Here is a 22769-nt window from a genome sequence, read left to right as displayed (position 1 = left end):
ACTTGTTACACTGTTCTCAGATGGTTAGATACCACATGGATTAGAAAGGAATGTATGTATCAATGACTCATGTGATCAGTAAAACATTTAAACTATTTTAGTATACTACAATCTAATACATGACAAATATGATTTCAGATAGTACTTTCAAAAAATAAAATACTGCAAATAGTTGACTTCTCCTGTAACTCTCAATTGTCTTCCTTTCTTGGTCCTCACAGTTAATTACCAATGAATATGTAAAAATGCTCTTTTTACCACATACACAGCTATAATATATAGTAGGATGTAGCACAGAGGCTAGCACTCTACCACCTGAGCCACAGCATTACCATTGGCTTTTTGGAGAGTAGCTAGTTGGAGATAAGGAGTTTCACAGATTTTTCTTGTTCGGGCGGGGTTCAAACGTTGACTCTCAGATGTTTGCCTCCTGAGTAGCTAGGATCACAGGAATGATGCACATCACCCAGGAGACCATATTCAAAAAGTGAAGGGGGGAGGGAAAGATGATTGGGAGAGTGTGGGAGGAGGAAAATGGGGACAAAAACATGAGAAGGGGTATCAGTGTATGAGAAGTAATTCACTTACTACCTGACGAATGTAACTGTAACCCCTCTATACATCACCTCAACAATAAAAAAAAATTAAAGAAAAACCAAAAACAAAAATCAGTTGATTAAGTTGGGTACCAGTGACTCACACCTGTAATCCTAGCTATGCAGGAGGTTGAGATGATTTGAAGACAGCCTGGGCAGGAAAGTCCTTGAGATTCTTATCTCCAATTATTCTCCTTTCTCCTGCCCTCCCCCCAACAAAAGAAGTGGATCTATGGCTCGAATTGTACAACCCCAGCCTTGAGTAAAAAAGTAGTGGGACAGTGCCAAGTCTCTTCAAGTCCCAGGACTGGGACAAAAATAAATAAATAGCAATCACCCAATTTTGTGACATATCTTTTTACCTTTATAGTTCTTACAATGGGTAAATTTTGTATCATACAATATGTAAATTTATCATCTCTCTTTTATGACTGTTTCCTTTACATTTCAACTTTTCACATTCTGAAGTGAAGTCTGAAACAATGGAATATAGTCATCTAAATTTATTATTATATTTATAATATAATAATTTATAAAGAATCCAGTTTTCTTTCAAGTGGATAACCAAGTATACAAACACAATTTTTCAAAGCTTTTTTCATTTTTCCACTGGCTTACAATGTTTTTTTTTCCAGGCAAAACAGCATGGAGCATTTTACAATATCAGTGTCAGAAGTGATGAAAGCTTTTAGTAAATGTTTAGTTCCTGGGGTTTAGAATCAGAATGCTACACTAAAATGTACACCGAAGAGACATGTGATACCAGCACCAGGAGATAGAGGCAAGAGGATAGTGAGTGTGAGGCTAGAGCAAGACTTTGTCTTCAAGAAACAAAACAAAGCCAGGAATTTGGCCTAGTGGTAGAGTGCTTGCCTAGCATGCACAAAGATTCAGGTTCGATTCCTTGGTACCACATACATAGAAAAAGCCAGAAGTGGTGTTGTGGCTCAAATGGTAGAGCTTTAGCCTTGAGAAATCCCAAGGACAGTGCTCAGGAACTGAGTTCAAGCCTCAGGAATGGCAAAAGAAGAAGAAGAAGAAGGAGAAGAAGAAGAAGAAGGAGGAGGAGGAGGAGGAGGAGGAGGAGGAGGAGGAGGAGGAGGAGGAGGAGGAGGAGCAGCAGCAGCAAAACAAGACAAAAATGAACACTAAGTATTCCTGATACTACCATGTCTTAACTGGTTGATAGAAATGTGTTCAACATGTGAGAAATAAAACAATACTGAATGACACAAATTACACTTAAAAAGGACCCAAATATATAACTTGCTTTTATTAAACAGTATCAGCACACTTTTCAAAAAGGCAAATATTTCAATAGCTTTAGGGAAGACCAACTCCATGTCATAAAAATTTATGAAGTAGGCACAGGACATCAATAAGCTCTAGATTCCAGAATAGTTATAAGCCAATCAATTAGGCACTATTTTATTACCTTTGTTAGCTTTCAAAGTATATATTCTTATTTAGAATATTAGCATCTGTACTACGCAGTGACTATGATTTTACTTGAAAAACACCAGGATTTAGGAAACTTCAAATACTCTTTAAAGTTCTGCAAAATGGACACATCAACCTCCTCCTTCTCTTCATATCCAATGTGAACATAACTGTCATATCAACATGTTTGCAGAAATTTTTTAAGGCTTCTGGCACATAAAAAATGTAATATCGGTGTGACAATGTTATAATTATATACAGAAATATTTAAAACTTTTTGTGTACAATGTAAGCTATAAAGGTTAAAAAATCAAGGGTTCTATATCAATAAAGTACTCAAATTTTTTTCCTTTAGATTTGACATTCATTTGTAATAAAAGGATGTGCAATATAAGTCTCATATTAAGTGGCTCATCAAAATGAAAATAATTGAACTGAATATATTTATTTGATATTAATAGTTTTCTTGATCATTCTTCTTGATCAAACAGGCTTAAATATAACTTAAAACATTTGCAACTAAACTATAACACTGAGGCAGTGAATGCCAGACCTGTGTCTGCCCATTTATGTACTGTACAACTCTATAAATCTTCATTTAAGTTTTTTTAAGCAAACAGTATTATAGACATTGTGTCAATAGGAAAAATCAATAAAGCATAATTATTTCTCATTTGAAAAAGATGAATGTCATTTACACTGTATTTCCAAGTTCTACAGCAGCATCTTTAGCTCTTAAGACAAAAAAAAAGAGAGAGCCCCAAAACAGCATTATAAATTATAAATTCTAGTAACTCTTCTTTTGGCATTAAAATCCAAAGCAGAAATGCTTATACTTTAAGAGATAATATATTAGTGTAAATCTGAATATACATTTGTCAACATTCTCCATGGGAAGGAAATTGGTCTGTAACGTGTACGTGTCAAAGTGCAGTGTGACAGAGAAACATCTAAGAGCTTTCCTGGGCATCAGAGGATAGGGAACGGCTCAGTCCTGACCTTCCATTCACAGATATTGTGTTTGATGGAACAGTAACCTAGGGAAGAACAGACACATTTTACCTCAGTAGATTTAAATTGGGACAGCTGTCTACTTTTCAACAATTACCATGATTTAACTTCTGCTTTACTGTAAATGCTAACATCCAGTATTTATTATTTGATAATTTACAAATAATCAAGAATAAATGTTGTTCAACCTACCATAAAATGAGAAAAGAAAGCGTTGTTATTTCCACAACAAACCAGTTAAATAATCCATTAACACATCTTATTCTTCATAAAATTACCAAATCAACATAAAGGACAAGAGCACAAACAGACTGTAGGCCAAGCTGTTGAAGAACATTTTTAGTTAGATTAATTCTGCCTTCCAAAAAGTGCTTTGGAAAAAAAATATATTTAAAAGCAGCTTTCAGAAAGCAGTAAATTTTTAAAACAATTTCTGCATTAATGTTATAATTTCACTTGACATTCCCCTCTCAGTGACCCCTTTTTATTTTAAAGAAAACCTCAAAAGCAACAATGACCAAAAATGATGTTCAAGAGGGACTCTAAATAGTGCATCTGTACATTTTAATTATTAAACAAAAATGAAATAAAAATGTTTTAGGGAACAAAACTCTAAGAGCAAAGGAGGATACTCTTAGGAGAGGAACACAAAGACACAATACCTACATATGCCTCTGATCATATAAAATAATATTTATCTAAATGAATTCCAGGAAATGGATTTCTTTTCCCTCTGTGCTGTTTCCATTTCCTGTTCTGTCCTGTTCATTTATCGCTCTTTAATGGGGTAAAGGGGTGGTACAGAAATGGAGGGAAAAGGATAAACTACAATAGCAGTGGTCATCATTATATACTATATTGAAAATGAACTATATAGGGGCCGGGAGTTTGGCCTAGTGGTTGAGTGCTTGCCTAGCATGCACAAAGACCTGGGTTCTATTCCTCGGTACCACATACATAGAAAAAAGCCAGAAGTGGTGCTAAGGCCCAGTGGTAGAGCTCTAGCCTTGAGAAAGTCCAAGGACAGGGCTCAGGCCCTGAGCTCAAGCCCAGGACTGGCAAAAAAAAAAAAAGAAAAAAAAGAAAGAAAGAAAATGAACTATATAACTTTTGGGTGAGGGTGGGAGGAAAAACTGGGTGTCATAAACAAATGTATACCAGGCACTAGTACATACCTTACACATTACAGCTCACACCTGTAATCTTAGCCACTTAGGAGGTTGAGATCTGAGAATCGAGGTTCAAAACCAGCTTGGACATGAAAGTCTATGAGGCACTTATCTCCAATTAACCACCAGAAAACTGATGTGGTGCTGTGACTCAAGTGGTAGAGTGCTAGCCTTGAGCTGAAGTGCTCAGGAACACCTAGGCCCATTGTTCAAGTCCCATGACTGACAAAAAAATATATTCGTTACCTGACTTATGTATAACTGTAACCTCTCTGTAGGTTGTTTTAGGGAAAAGCTTTTGGATTATTATTGGACTGTTTTACATTTATAAACAAGCACTTTCGTAGTTTTACAAAATGAGAACTAAAGCACAAACTACCACAGAGTCTATGAGTGAAGCAAATTTGTGAGAAGAAAGAGGCAACTGGAAAGCACTAGGTTGGATATACTTTTCTTGTACTTCATTTCTGGTTTTGTAGTAAATAAAAATTTGGTCATCTATACCTGATTATGAGTTTTCATGTGAGCCTTATGAGATTAGGCAAGGGAGATGGCTGACATTACACACCTGACAAAAAATATCCAAGAAAGAAAGTTGCTCTCATAGGAAGAAGAATGTACCTGCTCTCTGTTTTGTATTCAGGTTCTCCATTTTCCAAGTATGGCAAAGGTAATGACTTTTCATTCTGATATTGGTTCTCAAGGGAAAGTATGTGTATAACTCATGCCAAAAATGTGATTCCTATAAATCTTTGTAAAACAAAAGTACTAAAAGCTGCCAAAATTTTTATGGCACCGTAGGTTGACAATAATGGTTAGTTAAAATCTTATTATCTTCGTCAAATAAAACTTTCCATATCAAACATATTTTTAAATATGAAGCTAGACTTATAAATGCTTTATTTGAAGATTACATAGTAGTTGAGTGTGGGTAGGGTATGGGAAAACCCTCCAGAAACATATTTTTAAAAGTCATGTGTGTTCATGAATACAATTACACTACAGCAATTACCTAAGTTGTTTTAAGGTGAATTAACCATTACAATAAACATTAATTGCATTGGTATAAGCTAGATCTGTAAGTCAAGTTGGTAAATGAAATTAAGTTGAAGGTTTAGGTACCAAAATGGAGTTAAAAACAAAGCCAATTTTGTGATATACAATCTAAACTGTCAAAATCACTGGGTATTTTATTAGGGAATATAATGTTGTCCTCTTTTGCTGTCCCTTGGTTATTTCATATTGTTACAATATTTCCTGGTTATCTGATATATTGTGTATATGCATATTTGTTTATTTGAAATAGGATAGGGAAGGGGGAAAACAAGGCCAAGCTGGAGGCTCAAGCAGTAGGAAACTAACTTAAATGGCTATGTGACTTTGAGATTTTGAGTTCAAACTTGTGCTGGTAAAGCACTGGCAAAACAAAACAAAACAAAACTTTATTTCTTATCCCCAGCATTGCTAATATCTTGGTCTATTTTGGTCCAGATCATTCTTTGGAAAAGAGCTGGCTTCCTTACATATTGTGGCATATTTAGTAACCTCCTGGCCTCTATCTAATGGACATAGTGGAAACAATTTAAGCAGATAAAAATATCTGCAAATGGGGGCTGGGAGTTTGGCCTGCCACGTTCAGCAGTATTTTGCCAATTTTATTGTAATAGAATGGTCTATTCTGTGAATAAGATTCTATTCACAGGGTTATATATATTTGGAGCTACTATAAATAGCAGTCCATGAACATTTTAATATGTAAATTCTGATACACAAAAGCACATTTTGTGTGTGTGCTTGTCCTGGGGCTTGAACACAGGGAGTAAGTTTTTTTGCTCAAAGCTGGTGCTCTACCCCTTGAATCACATATCCACTTCCAGCTTTGTAGTGGTTAATTAGAGACAAGAGTCACATAGAAGCCAGCATCGATGGCTCATGCCTGTAATTCTAGCTACTTAGGAGACTGAGATCTATGTGGATCACGGTTCAAAGCCAGCTGGGGCACAAAAATCCATGAGATTCTAATCTCTAATTAACCACCAAAAAACCGGAAGTCGTGTTATGGCTCTAGGGATAGGGTGGTAGCCTTGAGCTGCAGAGCTCAGAGAGAGCACCCAAGTTCAGAGTTCAAGTCCTATGACTACCAAAAAAAAAAAATTCAAAGCATGACACTCTATGGACTCGGGACTATCAATAGCTTCCTACTCCGTATACAAAAAATTATATACTCAATCTAATCTTAAATAACAAGTTTTAAATAGAATACCACTTGAGGAAAATCATGTAGGGCTTCCTTCTGTATTGATTCATATCAAGCTCACTCTGGAAGCAATGAGAATTTCAGTGAGGAAGACTGGCAAATCAGGTCTAATAACAATAGCAGGTATAGAGCTGCTGGTTCAAGTACACAATGTTCCTGTTCTATAAGGCCTTTCCAATTTAATGCACACTATTCTCTGAGTAGTTCATGGAAACTGACTAGTATTTTCAGTGCCATAGCACAACAGCATGGTAATCAAATTCTGTGAAGTGATTATTGTGGGGTGGATGTACCACTGCTTTTCAGACCCAGGACATGTATAAAGGAGAGTTTTGTTATGATCACTTTTACAGTCACTGTGTCTGTAAAATGTTTTGGTTTGTGTGTGCTTAAAATGACATGCCAAATTTGTTAACTGAGAAAACTTTAGATTGGTAGTGACTGGTTGGAAACTCATGCTTAATTTAAAAGCTGGAGATAGAAAAAAATTCAAAAAGCATTAATGAAAAAAGGAATATGAAGTATGCCCAATATGGGCATATTTACATCTTAAAAATGAAACCATGTCCAAGACTAGTCAAATATCAATTTCATAATTTAAAACTATACCAGATTTTTATGATGCCTGGAACCTAAATGTAGAGCCTGCAAGACTACACGATTCAAATCTAATCCACTGAATTGCTCCTCCCAATTTCCTTTGGCCCTGAATCCAGGCAATGTTTTACCTTGACTAAGTCTGTGCAGACAGTAGCACCAAAGTCTCCGGGAGAAGCATGCCTGTTACTCACTCCCATCAGCACAGGGAGGCCACTGGCTTGAGAAGTGCAGCTTGGAAAACGGTGATATATTTGGAAGGCCTAGGCATGTCTTTCCCCTTTTTTTCTACCTTGCAACCTTCTTACTTCTTCACAGATTTAATGTCTCTTGAACTCAATGTTTTGTTCAACAAGTTTCTTAACACTTCTTTAAATAGCTTCTCAAATGATTAGAGAAGGAATTCATGAGAGGACATTTCTAGGGAGTGAAATAATGAGTACATTTTCATTTTGTAACGTGGTGCTTTTTAATAGGACAAGAAGGAATAAGGGAGGAGTCTAAAGCACTACAACCTGGAAAAGGGGAAGTGTTAAAGCTGTTCAAAATCACCTCTCTGGAGTAACAACTGCTACATCATTGTGATGGGGCATCATTAGGACTTGAGATTCTATGTTAGGATTCATCATCATTCTCTATATTATTTTATACTTAAAAAAAAATCGAAGCTACAAAATTTTCCCTAAAGGCCCACGTATGATAGTAGTTACTTTGGTGACTGAAGGAACTATGACTAAAAAACCTCCAAATTCCTGATACCAAAACTCCATCATTTCTGTATTCCTAAGGAATTTTCAAAGGAATCCTTCTTATGGGATAGCATTTTATTTAAAAAAAAAATTAAGAGCACAGGGCACTTGCCATATATGGACTCATAGTAACTATATATACATATATATAGGAATATAGCTATACTGTTATGTAGTTATATATGTAATTATATACATATAACTATAGTTATACAGTTATAAAATACTGAACCAAAGTCATGCTCTGCATTGGGCCCATGTTGTAGAAAACAGACCTAACATTTTTAAGTATGGGTGGGACTCTGGACTTTTTCAGTTTGTATCTTCAAATTGACCCCTAACATAAAAGAATATCTTGTGGCAGGTTTCCTATTCAGATTTAAAAGCTGCAAAAAAAGTTCCCTAAGTGTTAGTTTGACAGCATCACAAATAAACCTACTGTCACCCATCTGATAATGGAAACTTACTCTTTTCAGCTTGGCAGCAGCCTCTCCAGAACGGATTGCAGTCAGCAAGCTCTGTCGGATTTGTTCTGGGTCAGAGCTTTGGAATGTTAAAGAACTTTGTCTCTTAAGGGTGAATGAAGGGCAGTCAGCTGGAGTTGATACTTGAGAATTAGGCTCACTGTATATAGAGTTATTTTGCTATTAAAAAAATGCAATATATCAATTTAAATTCCAAGAGAAGAGGCCATTTTTTCAAAAAAACATTTTTGTCATTAGTAATTCCTCAAGAATCACCATTTGGCACATTGGTGAATTAGACACAACTCTGCTATTTGCCAGTCATCATCTCTGTTGCTACAACCAAGTTGGAGGATAAGGGATTCTCCTTTTCTCTTAATTCAGGAAGAGAAATAGAACCTCTCCAACTCATGAATGCATTTTTATTGTACTTAAGTCAAATAAGTGATTTTTATGAATACACAGTTAGGTAGAAGAGCTAAATAAGTAAACAAAAATTTTACAAACTAAAGAATTACCAACTTGCATGGTTTCAAGACAGTAGGTTTGGAAATAACTTTAATGTATAGAGCAATCAAGTTCTGACATCTTCAAATTAATTCAACCCAATATATTTTCTAATAAAGGACTATATTAATTCTGCTACATACAATAGTTCAATGGGAGGTACCAAGAATTATTTATTCTTGATTTTTCTCATGAGGCTAAAAATTAACATGAAGAACTTATGAAATTTTTAAATTAGATCAGTGTAACATCTCTCTCTCCTCCCCTCCCCCCTTCTCTCTAGGTGTGTATTTATTTATGTACTAATACTAAAACTTGAACTGATGGCTTGAGTGCAGTCCCTTCAGCTTTCTCCACTCAAGGATGGTATCCTATCACTTGATCCACAGTTCCATGTGCCTTTTTGGTGTAATTGGAGATAAGAGTCTTAGGGATTTTGCTGTCTAGCAAATTTCAAATTTCAGCCTCCCGAGTGACTCGTACTGGACAAATTCAAGCAAATTTCTTAAAGATTATTTAATGACTGATCTACCTGACAAATGTTGTTATGTCAATCTTAAATGGGCTAAGAATGTAGCTAAGTGGTATAGTACTTGCCCAGCATGGGCAAATCCTATGATGAATGTCCAGTTCAATCCCAGAATTGTAAAAAAGAAAAAAAAAAAAAACAAGTCTTTTGCAAATTGCCCAATATCTATCTTTATTCAAAAAAAAGAGCTTACCAGAATTCAAGCATTGACTTAAAAACTGTGTCATCTAAATCAAGCTTCCATTATTTAGGAATGGTAATTCATTTTCAGAAAAACATTTAGCTTGGCTCTGGTGGCTCATGCTTGTATTCCTAGCAACTCAAGAATGATCTGAAGATCAAAACCAGCTCAGGCAAGAAAGTCTGTGAGATTCTTATCTACAACAAACTATTCAGAGAAAGCTAGAAGTGGTGCTGTGGCTTAAGTGGTAGAGCTCCAGCCATGAGTAAAATGAAGCTAAGGGACAGTGCCCAGGCATTGGGTTTAAGCTTCAGGGCCAGCAAAAGAAAAAAAAAGTAAGAAGGAAAGAAGAAAGGAGGGAGGGAGGGACAGAAGGAAGGAAAGAAATGCAGGCTTTATGGGGGGGAGCATTGTGCCTAGCATGTACAAAGTCCTGTGTACAATTCCTTGATACCACATACACAGAAAAGCAGAAATGGTGCTGTGGCTCAAATGGTACAGCACTAGTCTTGAGAAAGCCCAAGCATAATGCCCAGGTTCTGATGCAAGCCCACGGACTGACAGAAAGAAAGAAAGAAAGGAAGAAATAAATAAATAAATAAATTCAGGCTTTATTCCTAAGTAAAAAAAAATCCATCTTATATATCACTTCCCAATGCTCTATCAAAGTAATAAACATAAAAGTTGAAAATATGAAGAATAGGGGCCAGGAGTTTGGGTTAATGGTAGAGTGCTTGCCTAGCATGCACAAAGACCTGGGTTCAATTCCTCGGTACCACATACATAGAAAAAAGCCAGAAGTGGTGCTGAGGTTCAAGTGGCAGAGCTCTAGCCTGAGAAAGTCCAAGGATAGTGTCAGGCCCTGACCTCAAGCCCAGGACTGGCAAAAAAAAAAAAATGAAGAAATGTCGGGTGCAATAGCACATGCTGTAATCCTACCAGGAAGCTGAGATCTGAGGATCAAGGTTCAAAGCCAGCCCAGGCACAAAAAGACCTGAGACTCTTCTTTCATATATTTTTATTATAATTAATAAAAGGGTTACATTATATTCACCAGATAGAAAGTTTGTTACTTCACAAACACTGATACCCTTTCTCATGTCTTGGTCCCCAGACCCGAGACTCATTTCCAATTAACCTCTAGAAAATGGGAAGTGGGCATGGCTCAAGAGTAGGGAAGAAGCCTTGAGCTGAAGAGCTCAGGGCCAATGACCAGGAGTTTGGCAGTAGCTTTGTGCTGAAGAGCTCAGGGACAGCGCCCAGTCTGAATTCAAGCCCTATGACCCATAAAAAAAATATAGAAGGGTATTAACTTGGAAGCATGATTCATATTATCTTACTCTGGGAGTGGTGATAATGCAGACATATTTCTGAAACCATCAGGCCAATATGAACCTATTCTTCAAAAAATCAAAGTAGAAATATATACAAAGTATTTCTTTAAAAATTGCCTGTGGGTTTCATCCTCTCCTTTGATTATATTAATCTACACCTGGTAAAATACACCACTTGGCTGACAAAACACCAAATGCACAGTTTACTTTCTGCAGATTTGAGATAGTGGATGAATGGTGCTGTAGTCAGCATACACTTAATTGGAAAAATGATGCTAAAATGAACAGATTGGAAGATTGAGAAAATTATATTTTAATAATACAGGTTAGCTACATTTAAAAGTGGTAAACTTAGGTTGAATGTACATTATGGAAGATGCATGCCTGAAAAAAATAATGTTGAAGATCTAGTCTTTGATACCATTAACATATCCTGTGACTGAAACTGCTTATGAGATACTATAACAATGGAAGAAAAAAAGTAAACCAAAACAATCCAGATTTTAAGAACTATTGCTCATTTCTTTGTAATATAAACTCGTAGAGTTAAGCTACACTCAAGCATTTCAACATTCTCAGTATTTACATTTTAACCTGATTGTACTGTAAATCTAAATCTTTGCATTTTAAGAAAGGTAATAATTACCTTATCATTCCCATTAGGTTGTGGAATGTCTGTATTTATGGAAGTCTTCCTGTCTTCTCCATCAGTTGGAGACTGAGCAAACATCTTCTCCTTGGAGGTTTCAGGACGTGTCTTACTGAAAGACTGGGACCTTTTCACTACAGCCAGGGCAAATGGTGAAGGCGCGGAACTTGAGTATGGCCGTGGGGCACCAAAAGTTTTCAAAGTCTTCAGATTCAAAGATTGTGACTGACCAGCAGGAAGAGACACAGGTTTGGGAGCTATGGGAGGTGGAGAAGTTTCAGCAGGAAGCATCACTGGTTTAGGAGCTGTGGGAGGTGGAGAGCGACCTGCAGGCTTCTGGCTGCTGACATCACTATCTGTTTTTGTAAAATGGAGCTCTGGAGCAGAGGGAGTTGTTTTACGGCAGGCAGAAAGCATCAGTTCTGTTGGAGGCGGTTCATCCCTTTCCATCTCTTTACTTGTTAGTTCTTTGATGCTGGGGGTAGGAATAGGGACAGTATGCATACTCTTAGCAGCTGCAGAAGTGACATAATGACCGGATGCTCTCTTCTGCATTTGCAAGAAAAATGAACTTGGTTTGGCTTGGGGATTTGAAACCCGAGATTTAAACTTTGACTCCAATATATTGTTTATATCTTCCAAATTTGGTGCAAAAGCAGTTGTGCATGCATCTCTGGCTGTTCTAGGAGGTTTCAGAGGACTGGTTATGGCACTCTCTGGTGAGCTCACTGCTCTGTGTAATAGATTCTTTGTTCCCAAGTTAAGTTGTGGCTTGAGGTCCAGTGGAGGCTTCTTTGAGCCCTCGGGAACAACAAGGTCTTCTGTTTGCATGGAAGTTTCTTTCACATGCTCATAAGTGGGCTTTTGTCCAAAAGCATGTGTCTTTTGGTCATCTTTACATTCTACGGTTTCCAATTCCCAGTCTTTCAATATGTCCAGGGATTTGGGAGGCACAATTTTATAAGTAGTCATTCCAATTTTGGGTATATACTCTCTTGTAATTTCATTGGAAGGTTTCGGCTTGGGATTATAGTCTGGTCTATACAGTGGGAAATTCTTTGGGTGAGAAGCAGTTGAATTTTTATCACTTGCATCAGTAGGAGACAAAAGATGATCCCTCTCATGAGCATACACTGAATTTTTTATGGCAAGTCCATCTTCTGAATGTATTAGAGTGCTCTGACTCTTATAGCTTTTTGAGGTATCCAGAGAATCTTGTAGAGTTGGGAAACAGTGTTGAGTTGATTTGTTGGTATTTGAAGTTTGTATACTTTGATCATCTTTGAAGTCAGACAAATTATGATCTTCATGACTCTCATATAAATTGTTGCAGGAAGAGGCTGTCTGAATTGCTGCATCTTGCATTTTTGTCTTCTCTACAACAGGTTGACTCAGTGCTTGCTCTGGTACTGATGTTGCTGCTAGGTGATTTTCCTTGGAACTCTGAGTACTATTAATGGCTGTGTCTGGACCTATATTTTTTTCTCCACCTTCTACATTGACTTCTGTTCTTTTCACAGTGTTTGTCATATTATCTTCTAATTTATTGCAGTTAATGGTTTCATTTTGAAAAAAGATAAATGAAAGATGAATATTGTCACACTTATAGAAAAAGTAGAAAAACTCAAGATTTCAATTTCTGCTTTTCCCAACCCATTAATTGGATGATTGAATGCTACAGGTAATTTTCAACTCATTATTACTCATGTAGGACAGTACAGAACCCATTAAAGTAGTATTATAGCCTCATGTTGACATTAACAAGCCGTATTCAATTTTGCTCAGATTTTGTGTAAAAGGGTAAAATATGTGTTTTAAATTGCAAACAATTTGTACAACTCACTTAGGAGAGGGCACTGCCTAAATCAGATATAAAAGGCACCTATGTTTCTTGTAAGACTTCATATTTCCATTATTTTTGGTAAGTAAAAAATTTACAAACTCAGAAATAGTATTTCTCCCTTTCTTTTCTGTGTAGACTGTCTCTATAGTCCCTATTATATTTAGGTTTCATGCCTCCTAACACTAAAACTATCTCAGCAAATATTGTTGGTTTTAATGAGGGAAGACACCTGAATATATGAATTCGATTTAAAGTAAAAGCAATCTAAATGCATTGTTTTGTTAAATCGGTGACCTTGCTAAAGACCCTGTTGAGGACTTTTGTCTTCAGCCATGAGATGGGTGATTTTGTTTGTTTGGTTGTTTTTTGTTGTTGTTTGGGTTTTTGTTTTTGTCTTTTTTTGCCAGTCCTAGGTATGAGCTCAGGGCTGAGCACTGTTTTTGGACTTTCTCAAGGCTAGAGCTCTACTGCTTGAGCCTCAGCATCACTTCCAGCTTTTTTCTATGGATGTGGTACCAAAGAATTGAACCCGGGTCTTTGTACAGGCTAAGCAAGCACTCTACCACTAGGCCAAACTCCCAGCCCAGAAATGGGTGATTTTAAGTACAAGAAGACAATAATGTTGGTTTTGATTTTTTCCCAGTGGGAAAAAAAGACTATCTTATTCTTCCAGCGTCAGTGGCCAAACAAAGGAATACCCCTCTTCTTTATGACTTTTTCCTCTAAATGATTAATATTATTTTCCAATATCTGCATTAATAAAACGACACCTTCTTGTGAACAAGATGGCAAAGAAGTAAAATTTGAAAATGTATGAGTTACGGCCTTTTGTTTCTACAAGTCTTTAGTATGACAGACCAATATAAATTGGATTATTGGCATTCATAATCCATTTCCTTACTTGAATTACTTGAATTTTCTACAGTGAATTTAAAAGACCAATTCAATCCTGTGTATATATTTTAAATAATACTCTATTACTTAAATACTAAATACTCTAATACTCATTTGGTATTACGAGGATTTTATATGAAGTTTTTTCTTTGATTCAAAACTCTCCAAACTTTAAAATCCTGAAAAGGGAAATTAAAGCAGAACTGAGGAAATGGAAAAACCTCCCATTCTCCTGGATTGGAGGAATTAACATCATGAAAATGGAAATCTTGCCAAGGGCTATCTACAAATTCAATGCAATACTCAGCAATATCTCAATGTCATTCTTTAATGAAATAGAAGAGGCAATCCAAAATTTCATATGGAATAATAAAAGACCCTGTATAGCAAAAACAATTCTTAGCAGAAGGAACAGCGCAGGAGGAATTTCAATACCAAATTTTAGACTCTATTACAGAGATACAGTAACCAAAACAGCTTGGTACTTGCACAAGAACAGGCCTGAGGACTAATGGAATAGAACTGAAGACCCAGAAATCAACCCACAGACCTATGGCCACCTAATCTTTGATAAGGTAGCCAAAAAAATAGAATGGAAGAAAGATAATCTCTTCAACAAATGGTGCTGGCAAAACTGGTTAAGTACCTGCAGAAAACTAAAGTTGGATCCTTCTATGTCACCCTGCACCAGGATTACTTCCAAATGAAGCAAAGATCTCTAGGTAAAAGCAGATCCCCTAAAAACTTTACAAGAAAGAATAGGAGATACACTAGGTCTCCTTGGCACAGGTCAAAACTATCTTAATAAGGACCCAGAAACACAACAAATCAAAGAAAATTTGGATGTGGGACTGCATTAAACTGCAGAGCTTCTGTATGGCAAAGGACTTAGCTAGCAAACTAAATAGAAAGCCCACAGAGTAGAAGATCTTCACTAACCACACAACAGACAAAGGCCTCGTATCTAAAATATATCAACAGCTCAAAAAATTGAATCACTCTAAAACTAATCTCCAAAGAAACAACCATCCCATCAAAAGATGGGCCAACGGGAGTTTGGCCTAGTGGTAGAGTGCTTGCCTAGCATGCACGAAGACCTGGGTTCGATTCCTTGGTACCACATACATAGAAAAAAGCCAGAAGTGGTGCTGTGGCTCAAGTGGTAGAACCCTAGCCTTGAGAAAATCCAGGGACAGTGCTCAGGCCCTGAGCCCAAGCCCAGGACTGGCAAAAAAAAAAAAAAAAAAAAAAAAAAAAAAAAAAAGATGGGCCAAACACTTAAAGAGAGTCTTCTCTGGAGCAGAAACAAGAATGGCCTATAGACACATGAAGAAATGCTCAACATCTCTGGCCAAAAAAAAAAAAAAAACCCCCCCCAAAAAAAACCACGCAAATCAAAACAACGCTGAGATTCCACCTCACTCCAGTTAGAATGGCCATTATCAAGAACTCTAATAACAGATGCTGGCAGGGATATGGTCAAGAGGCATAACTACTACACTGTTGGTGAAAGTGTAAACTTGTTCCACCTATATGGAAAGCAGTATGGCAGTTCCTCAAAAGACTAAACAAAGAGCTCACCTATGACCCAGCAATTCCACTACTTGGCATTTATCCAATCGTCCAGAAACAAGGACATACTAAATCCACTAGCACAACTATGTTCATTGCAGCAGTATTTACCATAGTAAAGATATGGAACCAACCCAGATGTCCCTCAGTTGATGAGTGGATCAACAAGATGTGGTATTGATACACAATGGAATTCTATGTTCTGTCACCACATTTGTAAGGAATTAAAAAGACTTGGATAAAATCATATTAAATGAAGTAAGCCACACTCAAAGGAACATAGGCTCATTGGTTTTCCTCAGTTGTCATAATTAGTATAATCCTTGGACTCTTCTAGCAGAGATTTAAAATAATGCAAAACCTAGATACATAAGGCCATATAAGACGAGGCTAAATGAAAGGACCTCCAGGATTTAGAAATAAGAGTCATATAATGTGTGATTGTTGTTAATGTACTATGTTATTTCTCATCTCATCTGTTGTCCCTTGGTTATCTCATATAGTTATAGTATCTTACCTTGTTATCTGATGTATGATATATATGTTTATTTGTTTATTTTGAGATAGGATAGGAAAGGGAAGAAAACAAGATAAGGGGAAGGAGAGGGGGGACAGAAATGGGGACAAAAACATGAGAAAGGGTAGCAGTGTTTGTGAGGTAAATACACCTTCTATCTGGCCAATATAATGTAACCCTTCTATTAATTACAATAAAAAATTAGGCAACCAAACTATTACATTTCAGTTCTTCTATGGATCCAACATGGTTTGAAATAAAATGAGAAAAATCTTATGTAAAAAAAAAAACTGTCCAGCTGAAGAGTCAGAGGTGTTGAATATTTAGCTGCTAGTAGTGAAGTAGCAAAACAAATATAGTACAATTTAATAGAAATAAATAGGTGAAGTAGATGGAAAATGATATTCTACACAAAGACACAGGCCAATGGAGCGTACAGCATAAATTACATCATCAAGAAAAGAAGGTGCTGTCCTGATATGTTCATCAAAAGTACTAATCCGTGGTAATTATGGACACATAATCCGGCCAACAATTTAATCCCAAACATAGGAAGTTGACTGTGGAATAAAATAGTCTTGCAATAGTGAATTAGAGATAAAAGAGAAAAAGAAAATGGGTACCAATACATGTGAAAGGGTATCAATGTATGTGAATTAATGTACCTTCTATCTGGCAAATATCATGTATCCCTTTTACTAATTACAATTTAAAAAATGCAAAAAAAAAGAGAAAAAGAATGAGAAGGGAAAGGAAGGGGAAAAGATCACAAATAGATGTTCAGAGTATTCAACTTGAAGATCCAAAATTTCACTTCAATATCCTCAAGATTAAATAATGGCATTAGAATTAGTATAGAGGATAGCTAAGAGTAGCCTTTGGAGTGATATTTCAAGTCTTAGGTCCACAATTTACTATTTATAAGACTTAATATCTTTGTGGCTCAGACATCTGTAAAGTGGGACTAATAATAACAGATCCCATAACATTAAATAATGCAGCAGCCATTGAGTGAATATACAAGATTAAATGAATTAAGATGTGTAAAGAACACATCCTTTGCTACATCATACAGTGTATTAACAAAAATGTTGGTTTTTAGTATTTCTGTACTCACCAATCTCTTGGTTTGAGCTAAAGCCAGCTACAGGGTCTTCATTACTTGTATCATGTGCAGGATTATGTTGCTCTCTGGAAGAGATGATGTTGTGTTAATAGGGATACTATGCAAAGATAAACACATTATGAAAAAAACATGCAATGATTTCTAAAGACAGATTGGCCAAAATATCCTTTTCTATGTTAGCCAAATACTTGAAATTTAATAGCAAAAAAATCCCACGACAGAACTGAGAGGAAATGCTGCTAGGAAACATGAGCTTTCATACAGTTGACATATTACAAGAAAAGCTATGAGGAGCTTGGTAAAATAGGCTTTTCCAAAATAGCACCTTTTTTGTTATTACTGGCTATTTGTGTTTAAAGAAAATGGAAATTAAGAACACACTTCAGCGTTACATCTATCAAAATCAGCCAAATAAATCAAGATGTTGACTGACCTTACTGATTTGTCTTCTGATGACAGACCAGCTTAAGTTGGAGAAAATCTCATGCAAATTATGGTAAACCTCTGATGACAATGGTTTATTTTGCTTGGCTGATTTTATGTTTATTCATGGTGCTGTATGTCTCACCTAAGTGGACTAGAGAAAATTTCCATTCTTGGGTTCAAATGGAAAGTGCATTCTCTACATCATAAAGCTGGCTGGGAAACAATGGAGATTTAACTTCATTTTCTGATATGCAGATTTGTCTTTCTATGCCAGTCAGTAAAAATATTTTTGGTGCATTTGTTGAATACTGGAAACCAAATGTATCATTTAGTTTATGTATCAAATTCATCATATGCTAGGTAAAAAAAATAACTGTATAAACTAAAACTTTAACTACATTTTATGGGTTATGGAACACAGGGAAATAAGAACTCCTGAATTTGCTTTTTATGAACACAATTACATACAAATACATATTTCATAAATAAACACTTCTATAAGGATGAGAAGGGGATAGAATCTAAGCAAAAGTCCAACTATGTTGAAAATATCAGATCCACATAACAAAAAGAATAGTGTTAACTAAACTGCCAGCAACAGTTCTAGCATAAATTACTTACTGCCCATCTGTATTTCTAGATTCTTGAGCATTTTCCTTGGAGTTTTCGGAGGCCTGTCCACTACTGATGCCAAAGGCTGAGTTAGGCTCATTTTTCGACGTATTTACTGTAATAGTGGATGGGAAAGGAACAGTGGGTAACCTCAGGGAAGTATTTTCAGTCTGAGCTTCAGGCACTTCATTCAGTTCTTCCTTCTCATCTATCTCTTCAAGGCTATAATCAGAGCTTATTCCAGCTACAAGAAAATATAGATATAATTTAATTTACCTCACTCAGTTAACAGTTTTAGGGTATTTATTTGGTATCATATTTAGCTTCAGTTTTTAAAATTATGATTCCTAATAATAGTGAAATACTTTACCAATGGTAAACAAACATGTTTGCATACACCCAAGTTATTTCAGAACAACAGAATTATAAAAAAATAATGTGCTATTAATTTACATTTTATTCAGGAAATGTTACTGAATATTGTAAACTTCAAATGACTTAATTTAGAAATATAACATTCAATAAAATGGTTTTATAGTCAGGTAATTACAATGCAAATGAAGTAAAAAATAAGTGAACTTAAATATGTAATCTAAAAGGACATGAGATTTTTCATATCATCTACAATGACATCTAAAATCATTTAACTAAATGGTTATCAAAACTGCTTGAGCCTCTAGAAGAGTTTCTGATACAAATGCACTATTTGAAAGCTGTCAAAGCCAAATCTCTGAAGGGTGGGGTCAGCAATTTTTAAGGTTATTAAGTGGTTACAACATGTGGCCAGAGTTAATGTCTAATATCTAAATGCTTTATGTGTGTGTGTGCACGTGCACTGGTGCTAGGGCTTGAAATCAGGGCCTGGGTACTGCCCATAAATTTTGTGCTCAGGGCTAATGCTCTACCACTTGGCCACAGCTCAAGTTATTTGGAGATAAACATCTCATGGACTTTCTTGCCAAGGCTGGCTTTAAAACATGATCCTAGAATTACAGGCATGAGTCACTGGTACCTAGCCACAATTTACTTTTAATAAAACAAAAGAACAAGTATTAAAAAATGTGAATCATAATTCTAATGCAGTATTGATTTTTCATTTTTTTAAACAGGTTATTATTGCAATGCCCCCGCTGGCCTTAATCTTAATTTTCCTATTACAGCTCTCTAGGGCTGTGATCACAGGCGTTTTGCCCATCCATCTTGATTCTCATAAGCAGCTTCCTTTAACACTATTTTCCTGTATAGTATTGGAAAGCATACACAAGCAGATATACATATTTATGTTCCTTTTTAATTTTATTAATTTGTCTCCTATAAATGAAAACACCCAGTGTTTTGTTCTAGTTTTTTCTACATTTACTGTATCTTAAATATCATCCTGTATTAAAGAAGGCATGTGTATTTTCTTCTTTTTTTAAACAATTATATTAGTATTTGCTGAACAAAAATGCTCTCTGTATTTCTTTGTAGTACCAACAACAACAGCACTAAGTAAAGTAAGATACTGTAAGTAGTTAATATCCACACTTACTGTCAAGAAGTGCATATTTAAAAATTATTCAAAAATCAGTTCAAAATATAATTAGTGAAAAATTGTACACATCTCTTATTTTATCTGGAGATAGTACATACACATTTACTCAAAGACATAATTAAAATTATTTGAAATTTAAAAACAAAATCAATGAAAACAAATGTAAATGTCTAAATTTTCAAAAATGGTTTTCTAAAACTGTCATTTTTTGACCAATGAAAATTTTAAAGCTTAACATTTCATATTTTCAGACACTTTCTATATCTACTTTCTGGTGAACATCAAGATTGGGAAATGCCTGGCAAATACTATTTCTTTGCTAAAATATAATAAAGGAATCCTATTTGAATATATTACATTTTCTAGGTTTTTTATTCATTCAAGTGATGCTTACTGTGTCAGAATATTGTATTTGCTGATATAGTGTTCATTCAGCAATGGAAATTTACTGAGTTTTCTTTCAGTAAAATCCATCACTTTTGAAACATAGTTTTTTTTGGGGGGAGGGGGGAAGGGGGGGTCATGGTGCTTGAACTGGGCCTGGGCACTGTCCCTGAGACCTTCACCTCAAGGCTCACCCTACCCTTGAGCCAAGCCCTACTTCCCATTTTCTTTTTTTTCATATATTTTTATTGTAATTAAGAGAAATGTTACATTATATTCATCAGATAGAGGTGCATTACTTCACAAACATTGATACCCACTTCCCATTTTCTAGAGGTTAATTGGAGATAAGAGTCTCAGGTTCTTTTGTGCCCAGGCTGGCTTTGTACTTTGATCCTCAGATCTCAGCCTCCCGAGTGGCTAGGATTACAGGCGTGAGCCACCGAACCTGGCTGAAGCATAGTTTTTTTGAATTATGACAGGGTATGCAATTCTGTAACTACCTCCAACAACAAAACATAGAAAATTACATCCATCACATAAATCCTCCACATTTCTTTATAATCAATCTCTAGCTCAGCTTATCCCTTCTAGAAATGATTATCCCCAGTTTCATGTTTGCAAAAATGTCATGAATAAAAGCACACAATATCTAGACACTTGAGGCTGGCTTGCCATATGGGTCTCTGTTCATTTTTGTGGCTAAGCTGCAACAACATTTAGATAGCCAAAGACAGACATTTCAATTATTTCCCATTGGGGCAATTACAATTATCAACTCTGTAACATGATCACAGGATTTTATGGAAACTTAACCATGGAGGCTATACTGGAGTTTATACAGAATAAGAGTAACCAAAGTGTTGTTAAATAATTAATGTGTGCAGATATGTTTTCCTATATATTATAGATATTTATGAAAAATGATAAAGTTCAAACACATCCCTCATGAAAGTAGAAAGCCAAATTCAAGAGAAGGTAAAATCCTTCAGAAACATTAATTAATCTTACATCTTGTCATATTCATTGAGAGAGTTGGGAAAAATTGAAACCTCCCAATCTAGATAAAATTTCAAGTGAAGAGGAAGAATACTATTTTTATGAAATATTTTTTACAAAAAAAGGCTTATTTAACAAGTAACCAAATCTTAATATGCATAAACCAATGCCCAGGCAGGAAAGGTCCAACCACATACATGTTAAAGATGCCACTGCACCCTCAGGTGTTCCCGGACCCTCGGAGAGAGAGGTTTCATCGGTCAGTTTGGGCAGAGTGCACTGTTCATGACTGAGGAGCTCAGGGCCAAGGGAGGCTTCTGCCAAACAAAGAGACTCTGTAGAAATAGCACCTAGAAAAGTTAAAGCAAGCCGAGACCAAGAAGCATTTTGGAAGAAATTAGATTTGTTAGCTACTATTATCTGTGCAAGAAGCATGAAGGGAATGAGGGAGGGAGCTGGGATCGACAATGAGCATCAAGCAAAGTTTGACTAACCTATTTATCTTTTTCTAAAACCTCAGAATCCTTTCATTTTACTCAATATTTTAAGTATTAGCATCATTCAATAACTTTCCTTTTGGAGTAAATTGGTATCATTGATAACGTTTAGAGAAAAATCCCCATATATGCTAAATAAGAATTCTTATAGGAGTTAAAATTCCAAATTTTTAAAGGCCATATAAAATTCAAGATTCAAGGATAGGGATGGGGACAGGGATTACAGCTCAATGGTGAAATTGTTTGCCTAGTAGCTGAGAGACCCAGGGAGTTCATTCCCAGTCATATATAAACAAAACAAAACAAAGGTTCATTTGATTCTTAACTGTCTTGAGTTGTAAACGTAAATGTTAAAACTGATAGGAAAATAAAGTTGTATCAAATAATTTTCATACTTATTTAATCATCCTTACTTGCAAGTATTAGCTCTGATATAGTTTTCCATATCTCTAGTTTGTCACATTCGTTTAAGTCTAATATTAAGCAAAAGAAAAACCCTATTCTTCTAAAATATGTCAGTGGTACTGAAACACTGGACATGGTGTTATCCCAAATTATTTTTTATTAGAATTGTATTTGGGAAGAATACACATTGAGAGTTATAAAACAGAAGTGTTTTCATTGTAACACATTCTTATTATTAGAGTAGGATGCATTGTATATTAAACATACTTACACATAATATTCTTCTAAATACACCAAGCTACATTCCTAATTATGTTATGTTATTACTCATGGAAAGGAAAGTAATAAATATTAACCCGCCTTTTCCTAAAAATAGCAGGAGATCAAGTAGGGAAAACACCCAAAGTACAACTCCAAAACTGAGACTTTCCAATTTACCAGTTTTATCCTCTAATCTCTAGTTCAAGGGAAGGGGAA

General features: G+C 35.7%; 1 protein-coding gene across 1 annotated transcript in view; it reads right to left on the bottom strand.

Moving 5' to 3' along the window:
• Window positions 1-1854: 1854 nt before the first annotated feature.
• Cobll1 (cordon-bleu WH2 repeat protein like 1) overlaps window positions 1855-22769 on the bottom strand; it is a 126861-nt gene continuing 105946 nt past the window's right edge. The window contains exons 12-17 of the mRNA XM_090342483.1: window positions 21588-21740; window positions 18483-18717; window positions 17427-17500; window positions 11481-13021; window positions 8287-8463; window positions 1855-3073 (exon numbers count right to left, since the gene is read on the bottom strand). Of these exons, the coding sequence (XP_090198609.1) occupies window positions 2987-3073; window positions 8287-8463; window positions 11481-13021; window positions 17427-17500; window positions 18483-18717; window positions 21588-21740 (2267 nt within the window). The 3' untranslated portion in view covers window positions 1855-2986. The remainder of the gene's footprint in view (window positions 3074-8286; window positions 8464-11480; window positions 13022-17426; window positions 17501-18482; window positions 18718-21587; window positions 21741-22769) is intronic.

The sequence above is a fragment of the Megascapheus bottae genome, chromosome 12 (assembly GCF_031878675.1).
Source record: "Megascapheus bottae isolate mThoBot1 chromosome 12, mThoBot2.hap1, whole genome shotgun sequence".
Classification (NCBI taxonomy): domain Eukaryota; kingdom Metazoa; phylum Chordata; class Mammalia; order Rodentia; family Geomyidae; genus Megascapheus; species Megascapheus bottae.
This window is presented reverse-complemented; position numbering and strand designations above follow the sequence as displayed.